Source organism: Lepidochelys kempii, chromosome 1, assembly GCF_965140265.1.
Source record: "Lepidochelys kempii isolate rLepKem1 chromosome 1, rLepKem1.hap2, whole genome shotgun sequence".
NCBI classification, from domain to species: Eukaryota; Metazoa; Chordata; order Testudines; family Cheloniidae; genus Lepidochelys; species Lepidochelys kempii.
This window is the reverse complement of record NC_133256.1, coordinates 255711481-255731985: the sequence shown is the minus strand read 5'-3', so window position 1 is coordinate 255731985 and position 20505 is coordinate 255711481. Positions and strand designations below refer to the sequence as shown.

The window sequence follows — 20505 nt, the reverse complement described above, 5'->3', positions numbered from 1 at the left end:
CTAAAAAGCTTGGTGTTTTTACCTTGTGGTAACTAATGTGCATGAGCTATCCCAAGGTGTAAAAACAGTGAAAACCAGGCACTTTAGTTTTACTGCAAGATAAATTCTCTAAGGGCAACAGCAGGCAGGGGTATAGGGTTGATGAGTTTACCTCACAGTAAAACTGAAGTGCCTTTTTTGTTAACCTTGAGAGAGCTCATGCATGTAGTTATCACAAGGTTTAAACCTCCCTGCCCCCCCCCCCCCTTTTTTTTTTAAAAGCAGTGAAGACAAGATTCTAGGTCTCAGGCTGCTGGCACCCTGCAAACTCTCCTTATAGTGGCCTGTCTTGCTTCCCTGAGGCACTTCTTCCCTGTAGCAGGCTTTATTCGAATTCTTCCCTGCTCCCAGCACTCCCTTTCTGCTTTGCGTGCAGTCTCCCGTGAATGAAGCTTTGGTCTTGTTTTCCTCCTTTGAATTTTATGCTTTGTTCTTCAGTTTGATTGAAACAATTCTGGGGAGGTGGTGTTTTTCCTATGGGAGTGGGGGAGACAGCCATAATATTGTTGGTGGCTTTTCCTGCTTTTAACTCTGTAGTGGCTGCAGCTGTCATATGCTCTGTGGTGACTCAGTCCTGCCCTTTGCATAAAGACCTAGTTAGTCTCAGCGAGGGGCAATTACTAGATTTAATGGGTTATTGACTATAACCTGCCATAATGGACAATCTATTTATGGCTGGTGTTTTTCATTCATGACCTATTCAGTGGGGACATGTCCCCCCCCCCCCCCCCCCCGTGCTCTTCCAGTATAGGGATCTAAGGGCAGAGGAGCTAATTGTGTTTAGCAGCAGCCAGTCTTGTAAAGGAGGAAGAGGTTGGAAAGACAGAAGTGTGCCCAAAAGAATTCTGGGGGCGTGTTTGAAAACATTTTTACATAGCACAATTGGTGTATATGGCCTGGTGCCTTTATAAAAACAGTAAGACGTGGGGTCTGGCACAAGCCACTTACAATCTAAATGGCACCAAATCTGAGGCTGGACATAAGGGGAAGGCAAAGATTACTCTGTAGAATGTTGTGATGTTAGTTATGTTAGTTTCTGTTTGCAGTTGGTTTGGTATCTAAACAGGTGGTAGGTTTTGTTTTTTGCTTTATTTTTGTTTAGCTATGTTTTTGAAAAAAATTCTTACATTAAACTAGCAATTTAGCAATAAGGGTCAGCTCTGGAAAGTTAATTGAAAAAAGTTGATCTGGAGGAGGGAGTTGAATGAAAATGGGGCAGATTGCAAGGCATGTGTTTCTTTGTTCTGGAACTAGTAAACTGTTACAAACTTGTAAAACGGAATTACCTCTCTGAGTATGTCAATGCATAACAGCTTGTTGGCTGGGTAAAATGCCACAGTCACTAGCTATCCCTCTACATGTTACAAGTTAATACATGTGAATGTAGTATTAGTGAAAGGTGCAATATTAACAGTCCTGGAGATTGAAGTCGTCTGTTTATCCACAGGGCGGATATAAAAGGATTAGCAGTTACAAGCAGCTTTGCACCCACACCACTTCCTGCCAGCATATCCCAGCCCTGATTGGGAGGAACCTTTCGAAGAGTAAGAAGGGGTAGTTCACTCTCCATGGACCCTTTCAGTCCTTGGTACTGCTGTTGAGACTGCCAGTTTAGTGCTAATTGTAATGGGTGGGTGCGTGTGTGTGTCTGCGGTTTTATATGATCATCCATTCCATAAAGAACTGAACTGAGACTCTGTTTTATGCAGATACTGCAGAATATTCCTTTATGTTCAGCTAAGTGGATTTTCTCATATCTGCATGCCAATTTGGCACTGGCCCGGAGCTTTCAAAAGAGCAAGTAGCAGTGTGAGAGGTCTTCTGGGTGTTTCATTCCTTTTTAGGGCTGCTGTATCCACTGACAGACAGTTGGGATTGGCGTCCAAGTTCTCTCTTTATCTTTTTATAAGTGATTAGTGCACTGGACACTTTGTTACTAATGTTACTTTTGAAGAAGTGATTCTTACAGATGACTGATGGTTGATCTGAGAAATAACCCATTCTGCCTTAATGATTTGTCTATCTTTGTTCCTTCCCCTTGTGTTGCAATCTCGTGATGACTCCTGTGAGCTGAGAGGGCCCTTGCACTGTGTGAGCCTCACTTGAGGGGTTTCATTCTCTCATATAGATGCCCTTTTGTTTGCTGCAGCCACAGGGAGAGGAGGTTTCCAGGAGGGGAATGAAGAGGGCCAGGCTCAGTGGTTTTAAAAGAGGGAATGATTTTTTTAGGGCGAGCCTGGGAGCTGCTTGGTTCTGACTGATTCCAGATGGTGCTGCTGGAACACAAAGATTTCCAGTGTGTTTGGGGTGGTGCTGACTGAGGGCCCCCTGAGCGCTTCCTGTGTGGCTCCACGATCATACGAGCTTAATCAGAACCAGCCTTGCCGCTGGAACTCACATAAGGCTCTCTTTTCTTTATCCAACCTTCTGAGCTCCATGTTTTCTCCCACCCCTTTTAGCCCTTTACCATTTCAATTCTGGCCTTGCGGCCCTCCTCAGATCTAACCTGTTAACTGTAGCCGGTTAGGTATCCAACAGATGAAATTCAGGTTGTATAGAGCAGAGGTTCTCAACCTTTTTTTTTTCTGAGTGCTCCCTCACAGCCCTCCAACATGCTATAAAAACTCCACGCCCCACCTGTGCCACAGTAATAGGTTTTCTGCTTATAAAAGCCCGGGCTGGTGTTATTGCCTGGCGCCCCACAAAGCTAAGTTGCTCAGGCTTCGGCTTCAGCCCCAGGTGGCTGAAGCCTAGGGTTCAGCCTCATGCGGCGGGGCTTCGGCTTTCTGCCCTGGGCCCCAGCGAGTTGAACACTGGCCCTCCTTGGCGGACCCCTTGAAACCTGCTCGCGGCCCCATTGTGGGCCCTGGACCCCTGGTTGCGAACCACTGGTATAGAGTATTTGGAAAGGAGATCGCTGTTTCTGGGGGAGAAGTTAGTGTGTAAAATGAAGCGGTGAAAATGACACCCCAGTTATTTATGGCAATCTAATTCCGTCAGCTCAGAATATCCTGGGCTTGGAAAATTCCCTGACACCTAGATAAGTTCATGAAGGATAGGTCCATCAATGGCTATTAGCCAGGATAGGCAGGGATGCAAAACCATGCTCTGAAGTGCCCCTAGCCACTGTTTACTAGAAGCTGGGAATGGGAGATGGGATGGATCACTTGATGATTGCCTGTTCTGTTCATTCCCTCTGAAGCACCTGGCATTGGCCACTGTCGGAAGACAGGATGCTGGGTTAGATGGACGTTTGGTCTGACCCAGTCTGGCCGTTCTTATGACAAACCTACTAGTCTTGTTGAAAAAAGTCTGTGCTACGTCTCTCTCCCCCCCCACACACACAAAAGAAAACCCACTCTAAAACAAAGCCTTGCTTGCTTAATTTATATTGTCCCATCTTCATTTCCCACCAATAAATCAATTCATCTCTCTCACACACAGCACACTATGAATTAATTCTGCCCTGCTTCTTTGTAGGACTGCCACTCTCCTGATCATGCAGGAAGTCCTTGTGCTCCTGGCCACCCCTCTGCAAGTAGGGCTTCTGTTCCCCATTCCCCTTTTCCTCTCCCCTCAATCTTCTGAGAAAATGAGCAGTAACACTTGATCTGTTCTGCTGCCTTTCCACCTTCTTCCTCCCCACATTCTCCAAGGAAGGAGTTAGTAGTTCCCTGGTCTTGCTTGCTAGGCCAAAATTTCTAGTTGCTGTGGATGAGCAAGCACATGGAGTTTTGAAACCCAGTGAGTGTCACTGCAGCTGGGGGATGTAATTCCCAGTTCGAGCTAGTGCACTAAAAATAGCAGTGTGGTTGCAGCGTCATGGGCAGCAGCTCAGGCTTGGTGCCTCAGTGCAATCCCATCCTAGGTACGTGTGTTGGGCCACTGCGGCCACACTGCTGTACTGTTGCACGCTAGATTGAGCAGACCTAGTGCGTAGTATGTCTACCCGAGCTGGGAATTACACCTCCTAGCTGCAGTGTAGGTGTATCCACTCTGACAGGTAGATTACAGTGCAAATAAAATGCAAGATGCTTCATCATCAACCCTATGTGATCTTGGTATCAAAAGGTGATTTCAACATTGGATTTTAAAGTCTGTGTAGGACCCTTAGATGTTTCCTGATGAGTAGAAATAAAAGTGAAGAAAAGACGTACTTCTGAAACGCCATTGTCTACCAAAAATTCGGTGCTGCTAACTTTTGTGCCTACAGCATGTCCTTATATCTGCTGGTATATAGCTGTCACATTGCACATAGTAGTCTCAGGGGCTTGATAATGCAAACGTAGTTCATGTAGGACCAGAAGCAGGCCATAGGCCCTTGAGGTCTGAAATACATTGAAAATACTGTCATCTCTAGCCTATATAACTTCTAACAAAATTCAGATTTAAAGTTGCTTTAAATAAATTGAATTTTTTTTAGTCTCTTTGTTCCAGAAGGCCAAAATGTCCTAAAGCAAAAATCTCCATAGCCGAACTGGGGAGAGAAAAGCACAATTAGCAGAAGATTCCTTCCTGACCTCCAGAAAACATAGATGGCTACTTCTCAAGCACAAAACTGACTAATACACCTTTTAATGTATTAGAGTCCATATAGCCATCTAGATTTTCTTTAAATACATTGGCTCATTCCACTGACAGATACTCACCATCTGTCTAATAAGACAAACATACTTTCAAAGTGGATGCATATATAATGGATGTCATACATCCTTTCCTGTCTGAGCAAGTTGTACTGACCATGGGGCTCTAAGCCAATTAGCTGTTTAAATATTGTGCATAAGTAAGATGGCTATCCCATGTGTTTGAGAGCAATGATCTTTATCTTTACATTTTATGATGGTAATTGAACGCAAGTATTTCAGCTCAAGATGAGCTGTGGCCAATCTTATAAAGAAATTCTGCTTTCAGTGGTTTTTTTACTATATAAATTTAAACCCCTTACGCTTTCTAAATTGAAAAAAATATTCTGCAGAAACGTACGTTTCTTTAACAATTCTAAAAATACGTTGAAAAAGAAACAGATTAAATTCATTTAGTTGAATTTTATTTTTTTTTATAAAATCTATTTAGAGAGGTTTTTGTAATAGAAGCATTTATATTGGGTGATGTTTTCACTTTGACACGTATGAATCATGATCTGCTCAATGTCTTGCCTCCAAAAAAAAAAAAAAAATTCTGATGTTCCTTTGGTTGTGGTTTTCTTTTCTGGCAAAAATTTTCCAATCTTGTAAACAAGATCTGTGATAGCAGCATAATGACTGCTTAAGAAACACATCTTAAACTGAATAAAAACTTTTTAAAAGGAAAAAAAACCAAAAAACGATTCTAGGGTGTCACTCTGAAGCCTAGAATGTCTACAAGCTAGAGCCCTGCAGTGGGACTGGGGTCCCATGGGTCCCACAGGACCCGCTGCCATAATAGCAAGAGTGGGTAAAATGTACTTTGTTGTGGGCGGGATTTAGTGGGGAAAAAAATACAGACTGTGGTAATTTGTGGGGAAACACTAAATATCTCATTAGTTTACCAAGAATATCTTATTTGAGAAATTGCTAATTACTTTGTCTAAGCTTCTTTTTCCTATACATGTTTATCTTCCTTGCTCCAAATCTGGTGTAGTACACTGGCTCAAGTCAGGTCAGAGAATCTCACTAATTGGTTTTATTGTTCTGTGATGTCACATATGCGCAGACTGTCACTGTTGTATCAGCTTGCTGTCAGTGCCGCGAGCAGTTTTCTGGTAAATGTTTTTCAAAAAGCAATAATTCTGACATATAAATAATTTGAATGGTATGTTTCAAAGTTCCGAAAATGGTGCTTAAGCAGTTTAAAAAATTCCTGGTTTTTTAAACAACTTCCTTTTTATAATCATTAAAAAAATCTGCACCTTTTAAGGCAAAATTGTGGTGCAGTTTGTTTTGACAACTGTGATACATACGACAGCAGTTTGTTTCAATGTTTCAAATTCAAAGTTTCAGCAATGTAAAGCAAATTTTTCTTTTTTTTAAATAACAGTATTAATACTTAAATTTAAGTGAGGGATAGAATTATTTGCTATCTATTATAACAGGACTTAAAATATTTTTTTTACCCGGTTTAAGAAAGATTTGTTAGGATTCTTACCACTAAATAAATAAATAAATAAATATAACTGACCGTTTTTGTTTTAGTAGCATGGGGGAATCAGTCTCTTTTGCATGATCTAAGGTTTTTGTGGGTGGGATCAGGATTAAAAAAAATAGTTTTATGCAGGGCTCTACTACAAGGATTGTTGAGAGCTCTTTGTTTAGAATGTCAAGCAGTTCTATCCTCACTGCAATCTGACGTCTTTTACCATCCGGTTTTTACATTCTCATCCATTTTTTGGTTTTTTTTTTACACTTTATGAATTACAACCATATGACGGCATGGCTTTCACATGGTTCTCTCTGTAAAGTTATATTTCTCGTTCTTTTTCCATGTATGTTTATTTTAAAGGGACACTTTCAGTTTAAAACCTGTGCTTATGTTTAAAACTTTACTTTCTGTTACTATTAACACTTGAGATTACTAGTAGAATTGAAAGATTAGAGATGTTCTTTTTTGGTCTTTTTTTCTGTTTGTTTACATAGTGTATTTGGTGGCACTGTAGTCAGTGTCACTGTTTCTGCTGTACAGTCAATTAATTCCCTTCTAGTTTGTGAGATTTTTCCACAGTGGCCAGGGAATAGGGATTGGAGTTGAAGATAAATATTGAGATAAACACTTTTTAAAAATAGAAAAATGTGATTGTAAAACCATACAAAATTCAGAGGGACTAAGGGGCAAGTTAAGTGCCTCAAACCACTTTTAATTCTTCTAAAACTTAGATTTCAAGATGATGATCTCCATTTGATAAACTTTCTTCCTTTATTTGTGATCTATTTGTGGTAGATATCAGCATGACAAACTGGGAGTTAAGGGAACACATCAAGGAATGTGCAGGTAGGGCAGGGAATTGTGAAGATGTGACACCTGTTCTTTCGGGCCAGAAAACCACACCAAAAAGTTTGGGGCCAATGAACTCCAGCTAGCTTTGTCTGATTTCAGTACTGCTTTACCTGACAGTAGTAAAGCTCCCTATGGATGCTTGCATGCCTTGTTTTATGGCTGCCTTGTTTAATGGCTCCTGGCTGCCTTGCATGTTTTGTCTGGCTAACTGCTCCAGATTATTGACATTCTGATTAGGGCTGAAGGCTATTTTGATTAATCTTACATCACTTCCACTTCTTGTCTTTTGCAGCCTTTCCTATCTCCCTGGATAGTAAAACATACTTGAACTGAGACTCTGCCCTGCATATTGAAAATATATCTCTCTGGGGTGTGTCTGTCTTTAGTGTACTCTTTCTGTTCTGTAAGGCTCTGACCAGTTCGGGGGCATTTCTTACTTGGTTATAATTGGTGCCTTGTCCATTAATGGTAGCATAGAACAGAACCACTTGATTGAGGTAGTGAGTAACAGGGCTATAGAATATTGCATTATTACTATAAAGATGCGCGTTTTGCTTATGACAGGGAAATACATGACTGCACTGAAAGTCAGGGTCCATAGTGTGGGCTGGCGTTTGAGGGAGGAGGGGAACGTGGCAGTCTCACTGTTGTAGTTTTACCAGGCAATATGTATATGTGTCTCCAACACTTTATATGAACTGCTTCTCAGTAGGTAGATATATTTCCTTGCTCCCTGGGAACTAACTAAAACTCTAATCTCATTGTACTACTCAAGGAAATATGTATTTCTGGGTGGGGAAGTGCAGGACATAGTTCCTTACGAAATTTAAAAAATACTACTTTCCTCCATATGTTCAAGTAAGCCCTGAAGCGTGCTGGGAATTAGGTGAGATTCAGAATTCAGGTGGCCAGTGTCCTGGGGTTGTGTTTGTTTTTTTTTTGTCCCATGCAATTATTTATCTTATTCAAGAAAGGATGAGGTGAATTTTCCATTTTGTGTTCAGGGCTGATATTTATGGCAATCCCAGTTGTTTACATTCCATAGGCACTGCCCATTTCGTCTGAATTCTGAGGGGAGGAGGGAAATATGGAGCTGTTTCCTTAATTTCAAGACTCCATATCCCAAATGTCTAAATTTAGCTCTGCTTCTTGTTGAAAGCATCATTTTTTTTTGAGGTGAACGGGAAACCTTGTATCCTGCTCTGTGAGGCCACTAAAGAAGCAGGAGGAGGTGAGGGTTACCATGGAGATGATAGTTGTGTGCAAGGGGAGAACAGCATGGTTTAGAATTCCAGGAAGGAAGAGGAAGTGATGTCATCATATTTCATGCACCAGCCCAGGCACCACTGTGGTGATTGTGGGTGTGCGTATTTTTTTCAGGAACATCAAGGATGTGCAGTCGGTCATGCAGAAAGGCCCCAGATGTTTCATTTGGAAACATCACCTTGAATTTGTTTATAAATGCTTGTCAGGTCAATACCCTGAGTGCTTTTGAATGTATAGTGTGTGTGTGTATATACACTGTATTTTATAAAAAGAAAAGGAGTACATGTGGTACCGTAGAGACTAACCAATTTATTTGAGCATAAGCTTTCGTGAGCTACAGCCCACTTCATTGGATGCATACTGTGGAAAATACAGAAGATGTTTTTATACACACAAACCATGAAAAAATGGGTGCTTATCACTACAAAAGGAGAGTGATCACTTTAGATAAGCTATTACCAGCAGGAGAGTAGGGTGTGGGGAGAGAAAACCTTTTGTAGTGATAAATACCCATTTTTTCATGGTTTGTGTGTATAAAAACATCTTCTGTATTTTCCACAGTATGCATCCGATGAAGTGAGCTGTAGCTCACAAAAGCTTATGCTCAAATAAATTGGTTAGTCTCTAAGGTGCCACAAGTACTCCTTTTCTTTTTGCGAATACAGACTAACACGGCTGTTACTCTGAAACCTGTATTTTATAAAGCATTTTCTTCTGGTTAAAAAGAAAAAAAGGGTGATGTAACAATCCATAACTGTATCTGTTCACGGAAAATGTGATTGTCAGCTCACCACGTATTCATGCCTCTGTGGAATAGAATATATGGCCTTTGACTGCATTTCTGGACATCTCTTCCTGGTGAACTAAAGAAACAGCTCCACTAACTTAACCAAATGGGAAAACTTTTATACATATGGGCAGGAGTATATATCGTGGGCAATAGAGGACAGTGGTGCACAGTATAGTTAATATCAAAGAGTGATACCTCTGACCAAAATTACCTTTTTACATTCAAAATACGTCCTGTAAAAATAATGATGGGATTGGGAGGAAGTGGTGTAATTCTCAATAGCCTACAACTCTGTATGTAGAGATGTTCATGCTAGTGCACTAATGAGGCAGCAAATAAATGGAACATCTTCTAGTAAACAAATGATGTTTGTAGGATTGTTGATGGGCCAAAGCCCAGAACCAAATGAAACTGGAAGAGGGAAGACAGCCAGAGGGAGGCTTACTACTCTATACATGATGTTATTGGAGCTTAATAGCAGGAGGTAATAAAGAGCCATACATCAAATTGGGGTAAGTATCCAGTTGAGGTGCCATAGAGATCAGTTTCAAAACCAGTTTAATTCAGTTTTTCATGAGTAATCTGGTAGTTGAGCCTTAGACACTACTTTTACGTTAGTTGTATTCACAGGCGATTCTAGATCAGGAGGTGTTGCAAACAGCAGTGAAGACAGACCTAATGTATTGGGTGCATCCATGCTAGGAAAAAACGGGTTTTCTTACCATGTTAGCTAATACATGGTAACTAAGACGAAATAAAATTCTAGGGAAGACAAGGCAGTTTGTAGTTTCCAAATGTGTTCAACCTGCTAATTGGTGGTAAAACTAAAACTGTCTTGTCTTAGTGTTTTACTTCAGTTAGCTAACATGGTAAGAAAATACCTTTTCCTCATCCAGCATATTACATGTCTATCTTCAGGACAGTTTTGCCTTTTTTCCTGCTGAAGACAGGGCCACTAATATGAAAGATTGGAGGTTAAAACAGTGGGAGAGGTGCAACAGTGAGGTAAAAGGACAGTGCATCCGCCAGCTTCTGGTAAGGAGGATGGTATTGGGATTCTTACCGAGTTAAGTTCCCATGATGTGTTTGCAGTCCCCAAGCTGCAGGCTGAAGGTCAAGAAACAGTTGCTACAGAAGTCTGTTAGACCATTGAACAGTCAAAAGGGAAATGGTTGGCCACCCCATCACTTGCTTCCTTTTACAACTAAACTGCCAGGGAACTATCCTGTGTTGACCATAGTGGTGGACAAAGGAAAACTAAGATCTTTTCAATCTCCAATTTCTCTTTGTTTTATAGAGAAAAATTAGGGGAACTATGGGCCTTTCAGTATGTGTGAGGACTACGGTATTTCCTATCTTGGATGCTGATTGTATGTTTGTGCAGAGAGCGGAAAGCGTGGGGCAGCTTGCCCTGAGCTGAGTCCTTCTTCTATGTGGCTCCCACACATGGACGTTGTTTACTGTATCAAACATATGAGTAAATTGACTTCATTAGAGGAGCTGATGTAGAGTTTGTTCCCTCAGTTATGTTTAAATCTTGTCTTGTCTAGAGACCTCTCTTTAAAATTTCCATCATTGCTAACTCAGGTTCACCTTCATCAGTGTTAGTAAGGTTCAGTTCCACAGTGTGGGTGGTCTGACCGCCAACATCATTTTCAGCACCGTCTCAATTAGACTTGCTCCCAGTTGGGTTAGATGACGTGGATGCTGGAAATGGCGTTGGGAGTTTGTGAGCTGTCTGCACCAGAGCTCTTAGTTTGCTAATGTTGGTGGAAGTGAACTTGTTCTAGCAAGACTGGGAAATATAAACAAAACCAAAAAACAACAAAACCAAAACCCTCTGATGTAAGCAGGGTGTAAAAGTCTAGCATGGACTTCATGGGAGCAGTTGTTGGGGTAAGTCACAGGGCTGGCATATGTATTGTAACTATTACTTCTGTGCTGTAGTTGCAAACACTGTGGGAGTGAGGGAGTCATGGGTGAGAGATTAGTAGACAGTCAAAAAAAAGTGAGATGCCTGTGACAATCAGAAATCTAATGCCCGTGTGCTCCCCTCTCTTCACCTTGTTCTCCCCACTTTAAAGCAGGTCTTGAGCACCCAGGAAGTGCCTTTCAGCAGTAAACAAAATGATGAAATGCCCCATGGCAGTTTGATTTGATTTCACTGGCTAGCACATCCTAACTAAATCTCTCTGGAAATGGGGAGAGAAAACTAATTTGGTGTTGGTAGGAGGGAGTCGTGAGGGAACTGGAATAAGCTGGGGTTGTCCGGTCTCACTAGGCTGTGTTGCTCTTACTGGAAGGCAGACGCTTTCTTCTTCCTCCCTGAGGAGGGGTGTATGTGAGGTTTTTTTAATTAAACCTCCCTTTCTCCACAGTCTTTTTTGGAATGAGTTTTGTTGGGTGTAGGCAGTACGGCATATTTTGCTCTGCATTTAGTCTTTGCTTCCCCTTCTCCTTTGGATCTGCTATTGGGATTTTCTCTCCACTTGGTTTAACTGGATTGTTCTGTTCCAATCATAGGAGTTTAACCCATTCTAACCTTTTCACTCCCTGCTCCTTATCGTCTTCAACAATAGCAAACTCTGTACAGAATAATCATGCAGCAAGGCCCTTCCTCGATTCACAATTAGTGACCTGTAAAATTGGCAGCACCAGTATTGGCAGGAGCCAGCTTTCCCCAGGCGCTTCCCCACTCCCCCTGGAGAGTTAAGTTCAATTAGAGCTACAACATGCACAGCAGGGAATTTGCAAACAGTACAGTGCCACATGGCACTATTTCTGCATGAAAGTCAGAAAGGTATCTTTGACCTTTCTGTGACCTTGATGCTCTAGCTGCTGCCCACTCTCTAACCTCCTTTTTCAGCAGATTGCTTAAGAAAGTAGCTTTTTCTCATTTCTTCAGTCACTTCTTGTACAACAATATCCTTGACTGTGTTCAGTCTGTGTGGGTTCCCCCACTTCGGACATAGAGTGGAAACTTCCCACCATACAGTTAACCTTTTTGTTGCATGGGTTTCCTTGACCTCAGTGCCGTCTTGAATCCTGGACCAGCCGCATAACTCTCAAGCCATCTCTGACTGACTTCCTTCTCTCTTGATGGAGCTCCTACTGTCCAACCACTCTGTTTCTGGAGATGACTTTTCTGCATCAAAATCCTTTCACTTACAAGTCCCAAAAAGCTTAATTTTGGCTCTCTTCCATGTCCCTGCCAAACCAATCTATGTTCACTTTGGGTTACTTTCTCTCAAACGCTTTTTTATTTTGGTCATATACAGTGCATACCAAGCTCTCATTTTCTATAACAAGTGGTCTCTGTTTACCCTTTCTGCCTCTTGTCCAAGTAATTCCTCTAGTTAATGTCTGATGTGAACAAGTGCATCCTTCAAATAACTTTGTCCCCCTCTTTTCTTGATTTGTGCATCCCATTTGCCTCCACTGCCTATCACATTGGAGTTGTCTATGATCCTGCCCTTTCCTTCCTTCCCACATCTTCTGTCTGCCAATCTTTCTACTTTCAAGGGTGCTTTGAGAATGTAGTCAATATTTCTAACACCCTTTGAAGATGAAGAGCTATAAAAATGCAACACATCTGCAACATTGACTCTACTGCTGCATTCATGTGTCTTGCCTTGATAGCAGCAAATATCTTCTCTCTGGCTTCCACAAGTGTCATGATGATATTCTGAATGTCCTCAGCTATTGATATGACTCTGCCTATAACCATAACAATTAAATACAGCAATCCTTGATCATTTTGTTTAGTTGCACCTACTTTCTTCAAAAGCAGCCTATTCATGAGTTTTTACTAATATTTAATAATATGGGGAGTTCGAAGAGTCTATTATTCCATTATTAATCATAGCATACTAGAATTGTAGAGCTGGAAGGAACTTTGAGAGGTCATCTAGTCCAGTGTTCCTCAACGACCAGTCTGTCAGCTGGTGCTGGTCCCAGAGAACTCCCTGGCACAGTTTAGGAAGGCAGCAAGTCAGTCGCTGGTACCAAAGGTTAGAAATACTGACCTAGTCCGCCTCCCTCATGCTGAGGCAAGGCCAAATAAACTGAGACCATCTCTCATAGGTGTTTGTCTTATCTGTTCTTGCATTCCTCCAGTAATGGAGATTCTACAACCTGCCTTGGTAACCAATTCCAGTACTTAACTATCCTTTTAGTTAGAAAATTTTTCTAATATCTCACCTAAATCTCCCTGGCAGCAATTAAACCAATAATTTCTTGTCCAACCTGCTGTGGGCATGGAGAACAATTCATCGTTGTCGTCTTTCTATAACAGTCCTTAACATATTTGAAGACTGTTAGCAGGTGTCTCTGTCTTCTTTTCTCAAGACTAAACATGCACAGCTTTTGTAATCTTTCTTCATGGGTCAGGTTTTCTAAATCTTTTATTGTTTTTTGTTGCTCTCCTCTGGACTCTCTCCAATTTGTCCACATCTTTCCTAAAGTGTGGCACCCAGAACTGGACACGGTACTCCAGCTGAGGCCTCACCAGTGCCCAGTAGAATGGGACATTTACCTCCCGTGTATTACATACACCCCAGATTGGTATTTGCTGTTTTCACAACTACATCACATGTTGACTCGAGTGTAGGCTCGGCAGGATTCAATTTGAATGGTAAATGTCAATTTCAGCTGACACATTGAAACTGATGAAAAAAGTAGCCAGCTGTAACAGCGGGAGTGCAGCCCCCACCCCATTGTGCCTGCAGGGATCGAGTGTTACTGGCCCTGTCGCAGTGCAGGGAGCCCTCTGCAGCCTGTTTTCGTGAACCTGCTCCCTCATTCCTGTGATAGTAGGGCTGCAGAGGGCTCCGTGTACTGTCACAGGGCTGGTGACACCCAACCCCTGCAGGTGCACGGGTTGGGGAAGGCTGTGGCCAGGGCCAGCAGGAGAAGGACAAGCCCACAGCTGTGAGGGGAGGCCACCTAGCTGCTGAATGGCTCGTCGTTGTCCTTTTGACAGCCCTGCCAGTGGGTCTCTGCTCTGTCCTATGAGGACTGCAGTCTTCCCCATACCTTGCACCTGCAGGGATGAGGTGCTACTGGCCCCACAGCTGTGCAAGGAGCCCTCTGCAGCTCTGCTGTCACAGCCCTGCTCACCAGCTGGGAGTGTGGGAGCTGTCCCTGGCCAGGAACTATTGAACCCCTGGCCACAGAGTACTGCTGGTCCTCCTCCTTGCAGTCCTGGCTTGAGGCGGGGCGTTCTTTACTCTTCTGGGCTAGGACCGCATCCTTCCCTGCACCTTGCACCCCTGTGTCTTGGGCCCTTCAGTTGTGCAGAGAGCCTCCCAGAGCACACTGCAGTCCTGCTGTCAGTGCTGTTCTAACCCCACTCCTGCTCCTTAATTTCCAGCAACTGTAAAAATAAAAATCAGTAAAAATTGAAGAAAATTCTCAAATAAAATTAGTGCTGTCAATTAATTACAGTTAACTCATGCGATTAACTCAAAAAATTAACTGTGATTAAAAAAATTAATTGTGATTAATTGCACTTATAACTATAGAATACCAATTGAAATTTTATTAAATATTTTTGGATGTTTTTCTACATTTTCAATATTGATTTCAATTACAACACCGAATACAAAGTGCACAGTGCTCACTTTATTTTATTATTTTTGATTACAAATATATGCACTGTAAAAATGATAAGGGAAATAGTATTTTTCAGTTCACCTCATACAAATACTGAAGTGCAATCTCTTTATCATGAAAGTGTAACTTACAAATGGAGATTTTTTTTTTTGGTTACATAACTGCACTCAAAAACAAAACCGTGTAAAACTTGAGAGCCTACAAGTCCACTCAGTCCTACTTCTTATTTTGCCAATCGCTAAGACAAACAAGTTTGTTTATGTTGACGGGAGATACTGCTGCCTTATTCTTATTTACAATGTCACCTGAAAGTGAGAATGGACATTCACATGGTGCTTTTGTAGCCAGCATTGCAAGGTATTTACATGCCAGATATGCTAAACGATCGTATGCCCCTTCATGCTTCGGCCACCATTCCAGAGGACATGCTTCATTGCTGATGATGCTCGTTAAAAAATAATGCGTTAATTAAATTTGTGACTGTATTCCTTGGGGGGAGAATTGTATGTCTCCTGCTCTGTTTTACCCGCATTCTGTATATATTTCATGTTATAGTAGTCTCGGATGATGATCCAGCACATGTTTGTTTTTAAGAACACTTTCACAGCAGATTTGACAAAACGCAAAGAAGGTACCGATATGAGATTTCTAAAAATAGCTACAGCACTCGATCCAAGGTTTAAGAATCTGAAGTGCTATCCAAAATGTGAGAGGGATGAGGTGTGGAGCATGCTTTTAGAAGTCTTAAAAGAGCAACACTCTGATGCGGAAACTACAGAACCCAAACCACCAAGAAAGAAAATCAACCTTCTGCCAGTGACATCTGACTCAGATGATGAAAATGAACATGCATCAGTCTGCACTGCTTTGGATCATTATCAAGCAGAACCCATCGTCAACATGGATGCATGTCCTCTGGAATGGTGGTTGAAGCATGAAGGGACATAAGAATCTTTAGCGCATCTGGCATGTAAATATCTTGCAACGACAGCTACAACAGTGCCATGCGAATGCCTGTTCTCGCTTTCAGATGACATTTATAAACGAGAAGCAGGCTGAATTATCTCCTGCAAGTTGTAACCAACCTTGTTTGAGTGATTGGCTGACCAAGAAGTAGGACTGAGTGGACTTGTAGGCTCTAAAGTTTTATATTGTTTTGTTTTTGATTGCAGTTTTTTTGTACATAATTCTACATTTGTAAGTTCAACTTTCATGATAGAGATTGCACTACAGTACTTGTATGAGGTGAATTGAAAATCGCAATTTTGTTTTTTACAGTGCAAATATTTGTAATCAAAAATAAATATAAAGTGAGCACTGTACACTTTGTATTCTGTGTTGTAATTAAAATTAAAATATTTGAAAATGTAGTAAACATCCAAAAATATTTAAATTAAATGGTATTCTATTGTCGTTTAAGAGCGTGATTATTTATTTAAAATAGTAATGATAGTCATGATGTGTGATGGAAGTAATCGAGCACCTTTTGCCACGAAGCATTTGTCTTAACAAGCACTGTGGTCCTGGAGTTCAGTCTCTGGACAGAGACTATATAATCTTTTTGACTCCAAGAGATCATTGTGAGAACATAGCCTCAACCTCATGCTCTCTGTAGGACAGAGGCCAGTTTGAGCTGAATACTCCAGCATCAGTCAAGGTCTACAAAGTCTCTCTATCTAACTTCCAGCTGTTTCCCACAATGCAACTACTGGCAGAAACAGCAGTCCTGGCATAGGTTTGCTTTTAACAAATTTGGTCTGGTCAGCTTTGCCTAGTTTTTCCTCTAGGAACAAACAGCTGGGATAACATGCAGGGCTTGTTAAGACTCCAGAACACCCCCTTGCCAAACAATACCTACTGCTGTGTGTAGCAACAGTTTAAAAACAAACTCTATGCAGGAGTGTGGGATTGCTACTTTCTTTATGGCCAGCATTTTATAACTTTTGCATACAACTACTTCCCCCGTCTGCCCTGGAGGGAGCAGCAGGAGCAGAATGAAACTGAAGCAATCCTATTCACTTTTACTCACTCCCTACCCTAACCTTGTCAAAGAAAAGAGGTGTGTGTAAGGTGAAACTGCCTAATTTCTCCCCCAATTTGAATTTGCAAGTGTAGGAGAGATTCTCTTCCTATCTCCAGGAAGAGTAAAAATAAAGTATTGATATGTTCACCTCATCTCTGCTGTAGTTGCTAGAATAGGGGAGAGGCTGGGAAATTATAAGAAATTCCAAGGATGAATAGGACGTAGAAAACTCACATATCCTTCCAGTCAAGGCAGTGTGACAGAATTGCTGATGTAGGAAATAGGATGAGCAATTTGGGGGTGAGAAAAGAGAAGCTAGAACATTGGTTCTTTTTGGGAGTGTGTGTGATATTTCGCCCAAGTTTAGTAAGGTTATCATTTAAATGGTAACTAACATTATGTTCACATGTCACAGTGTAGCACGGTTTTCAGGAAAGAGTGCACACCTTTGTTGCCATTGTTTAGATGGAGAGAGTTTTCTCCGAGACTGGGTTAACTGGGCAGCAGCACATAGACGTTTACGCTATAATTGTTCTATCTCCACAATGGAAAAAGAGACGTTTTAAAAAAAAAATCCTGTGAAAAATAGCAAAAACTATAGACACATCTGACAGGAGATGGAGTAGGAATAGTTTGATTATTTCATGCCTGTATTTTCTTCTTCCATGCACTCTGGAATATGTAGTTTCAAACTAGTCTGTATTTAGATGCATTGACTCACACAGAAAATAGGACATCAGTAGGAAATTTTAATGTTACCATCCTCTTTCCCCAAATCATTGCAGCTTCTTGTGTCCACCTGGACTTGGGTAGACTTATAACCCCTTGTTTCTATTCCTTACAGTCGTTGCATTCACCTTTTCTGTTCTCTTGTAGAATGAGCCTCTGACCTCAGGTTATCATGGATACCCTGCGAGGGATAATCAAGTAAGAGTCCGATTACAGTAAACTGTGTGCGTGTCTGTCTGCTTGTGGATGTTCTGGCAGATGGCTTCCTGACACTGTTTGTTTTGGAATGGGGACTGTTTTATTTCACTGGTTGAACGCTTACAGAGGTATACAGTAAATTAAATACATTTTTTGGCCATGCCACATATGGAATGTGGCTGCATGCATGATGGGTTAAATGTGATCCCTCTGGTTCTCATTAAAGAATTTCCTGACCCTTGGCTATTCTTAAAACGGGACTTCAGATCTGCATCCCAAATACCTATTCGGTCTCCTCAGTTTTGCTCAGTATAGACGTTCAGTCTGTGAACTCTTCGCTCTGTTTTGTTCTTACTGCTGTAACTCTAGCAGCTGAGGAGAGATGAGAAACAGTTTTTGTCTGAGAAGTCTCTTCCCTTGCAGTGCTGCTGGAGCAGAGAACAGCATGGGCCAGGATGGGTTGCTTCTAGCTCTTGTGAATTTGCCTTGGTGCTTTTTGAGTCCTGCAGGGTCCATGCCCCATCCACCAGTTGAGGATGTTTTAATTTTATAGTAGTAAAGATGGTACGGTTTGGTCCATTGCAGCCATCTCAACATCCCCTTCCCACTCCACAGAAGGTGGGAAACGCCAGCTGATGAGTCTGTGTAGAGCAGGGAAGGAGAGGGCCATCATAAATTCTTTCTACCTTTCCATTGTGAGGATATTTGTCACCCTTTGTCCCTTGCAGCTTACAAGTCAACATTGTCCAGGAAGAAGTCCTGAAGCTTGTCTGAAACCTTTATTCTAACTCTGGAATTGAATTTTATGGAGATTTTTGAAGGTCCTAAGCAAGGAGTATGGGCACATGCACAGTAGAAGTACAGCTATGTTTTATGTATTCAGTGTGTCACGTGCTCTGATTTTGTTTCAACAAACACAGTTGTGTTGCACTGAACCTCCCCCGCACGCGCCCAAACAAACAGAAAAACACCACATTCATGTGTTAGCTGAGTTTGTATCCATGCTTGCCATGCTGCTGAACTGTTTGTATCTATGCATTCCCGGGGAATTTGGTAAATTATCCTACAGTGGTTCCATAGGAGTGTGGGGATTGGGTTGGGTGACCAGAGCAAGTGCATATAGAGTGGCACACCAGAGCCTGTGGTGTAGCGTAGTCTGTGATCTCCTACTGCACAAAGTTCTGGAAAAAACATGTGGACCAGTCATACCAGTTAAGGGATTCCCAGCTACATCGCAAAAAGAAAAGCCTTGTCTGTGCTACAGTATTTTGGCATTGCAGCCACCTGTATGCCTTATTTTAACTCTCAAGACCCTTGCTGAGAGAAAGTACAATTACAAGTCTTGCCACCATTGAATCCTACACTGGGTTTCTCTACGTTGTTGTAGAGAAATAAACAGAAAATATAAGTGTTATAGCTACAGTGGTTGAGTTAGTTCTGCCAGTGCAGTGTTACAATGCTCCTGGCCCCATCACTCAATAGTAGATTTGACCATTCAGAATACTGGCTCTGTCCTCTCTCGTGCAACTCTTCTTTTGGCTGCATGTGGGTCTGAGAACACATGCATAGGTACTCATCTGCTCTCAGCTATGCTCCGTCCTGTCTTCCAACTCCTGCCATTCAGGGCCATCCTGACAGCACCTGGGACGTTATATGAACAGTTTTGAATGTTCTCTCTCAGTCTGCACCCAGGGACAGCAATGGGAGACACACAAAATAAAACACTAAACTACAGCTTTTGTAACCTGAACATGTTTAAACCTCATGAGGATTTGCCTGAAAAACAAAGGACAAAAATCAATTGCTGTTCAGCAGCCAATCTAGGCATGCACATGCCCTATTGTACGCACTTTCCTGATGGCAATCAAATCCTGGCAATCAAATCCATCTCTTAACTGCATTATTCTTTTATTTATGAGACAGTAGCTCCCAGATGCCCCAGTCAAGATGGAGATCCAGTGTGCTAGGCACTGTACAAATGTAGAATGAATGCTTCTGCTCCAACATGCTTACAATCTAAATAAGGTCAAGGTGTGAAGGTGGGTATTGAATGCAAGGGAGGGGGGGAAAGGGAGAAGACAAGGGTAATAGCTAAATGTAGTAGGTTTCATGGTGGCTGGGTTTTTTCTTTTAAGGTGAGTGACACACCAACCAAACAAGAACAGAAAATCAATCATGCGACAAATTAAAATGAGTTATTGAATAAATAATCAGACTCAAATCAAAGAACTTCCTCAAGAACGGTTACCCAAAGGAGGTAGTGTCTATCGTAGCTTGAGCCCAGAGTAAATCTGGCAGCAGCTTGGGGGAGAGGTTGGTGAGACTATACCATGAGCTTGGCAACTGTGAAACTAATCCTTGGCCCTCATGAGGCATGTGCAAATTCCCATACGGGACAGAATTATTCAGAGGATCCATTGGGACAAACAAAAAATGTGAACCAGGTGCAAATACCATATACCCTGTGAGGCCATGGACACTGGGTCACAATTTCAGCTTCTACATAAACAGCATCAGTTAATCATAGGGCCTGCTATGGCAGCTGTACCCTGATAGATCACGAGGACACTGCAGGTGGGCACAGGAGCGAATGGATCAGCCAGTGTGTGTGCTGGCAACTCTACACAGTCCAGTCATGACCTCTCCATGAAGGTGCGCACAGGTGTCAACATATTAGCCAAAACGTGTATAGGCATTTCAGATGGCAATTTACTTCATGGAGGTTTCCTGGCAAGCCAGGCAACCTCACTTTTTAACGGTCACGTTTTCACTTTAGTAAATCTCTCTGTAAAATGATTTTCCTTCCATATTTGCTCCTTGTTATTTCTTGATCTATTAGGGTTTTTTCCTAGTCTCGCTTTTGGCTCTGAGGCAGATG

General features: G+C 41.8%; 1 protein-coding gene across 8 annotated transcripts in view; it reads left to right on the top strand.

Moving 5' to 3' along the window:
- Positions 1 to 20505, top strand: part of RBFOX2 (RNA binding fox-1 homolog 2) — a 254196-nt gene that overhangs the window by 29320 nt on the left and 204371 nt on the right. For 7 of the 8 annotated variants that reach the window (XM_073325046.1, XM_073325025.1, XM_073325015.1 and 4 more), the window contains exon 2: positions 17577 to 17627. The exons of the other annotated variant lie outside the window; for it this stretch is intronic. In XM_073325046.1, the coding sequence (XP_073181147.1) occupies positions 17577 to 17627 (51 nt within the window). The remainder of the gene's footprint in view (positions 1 to 17576; positions 17628 to 20505) is intronic. 8 annotated transcript variants of the gene reach the window in all.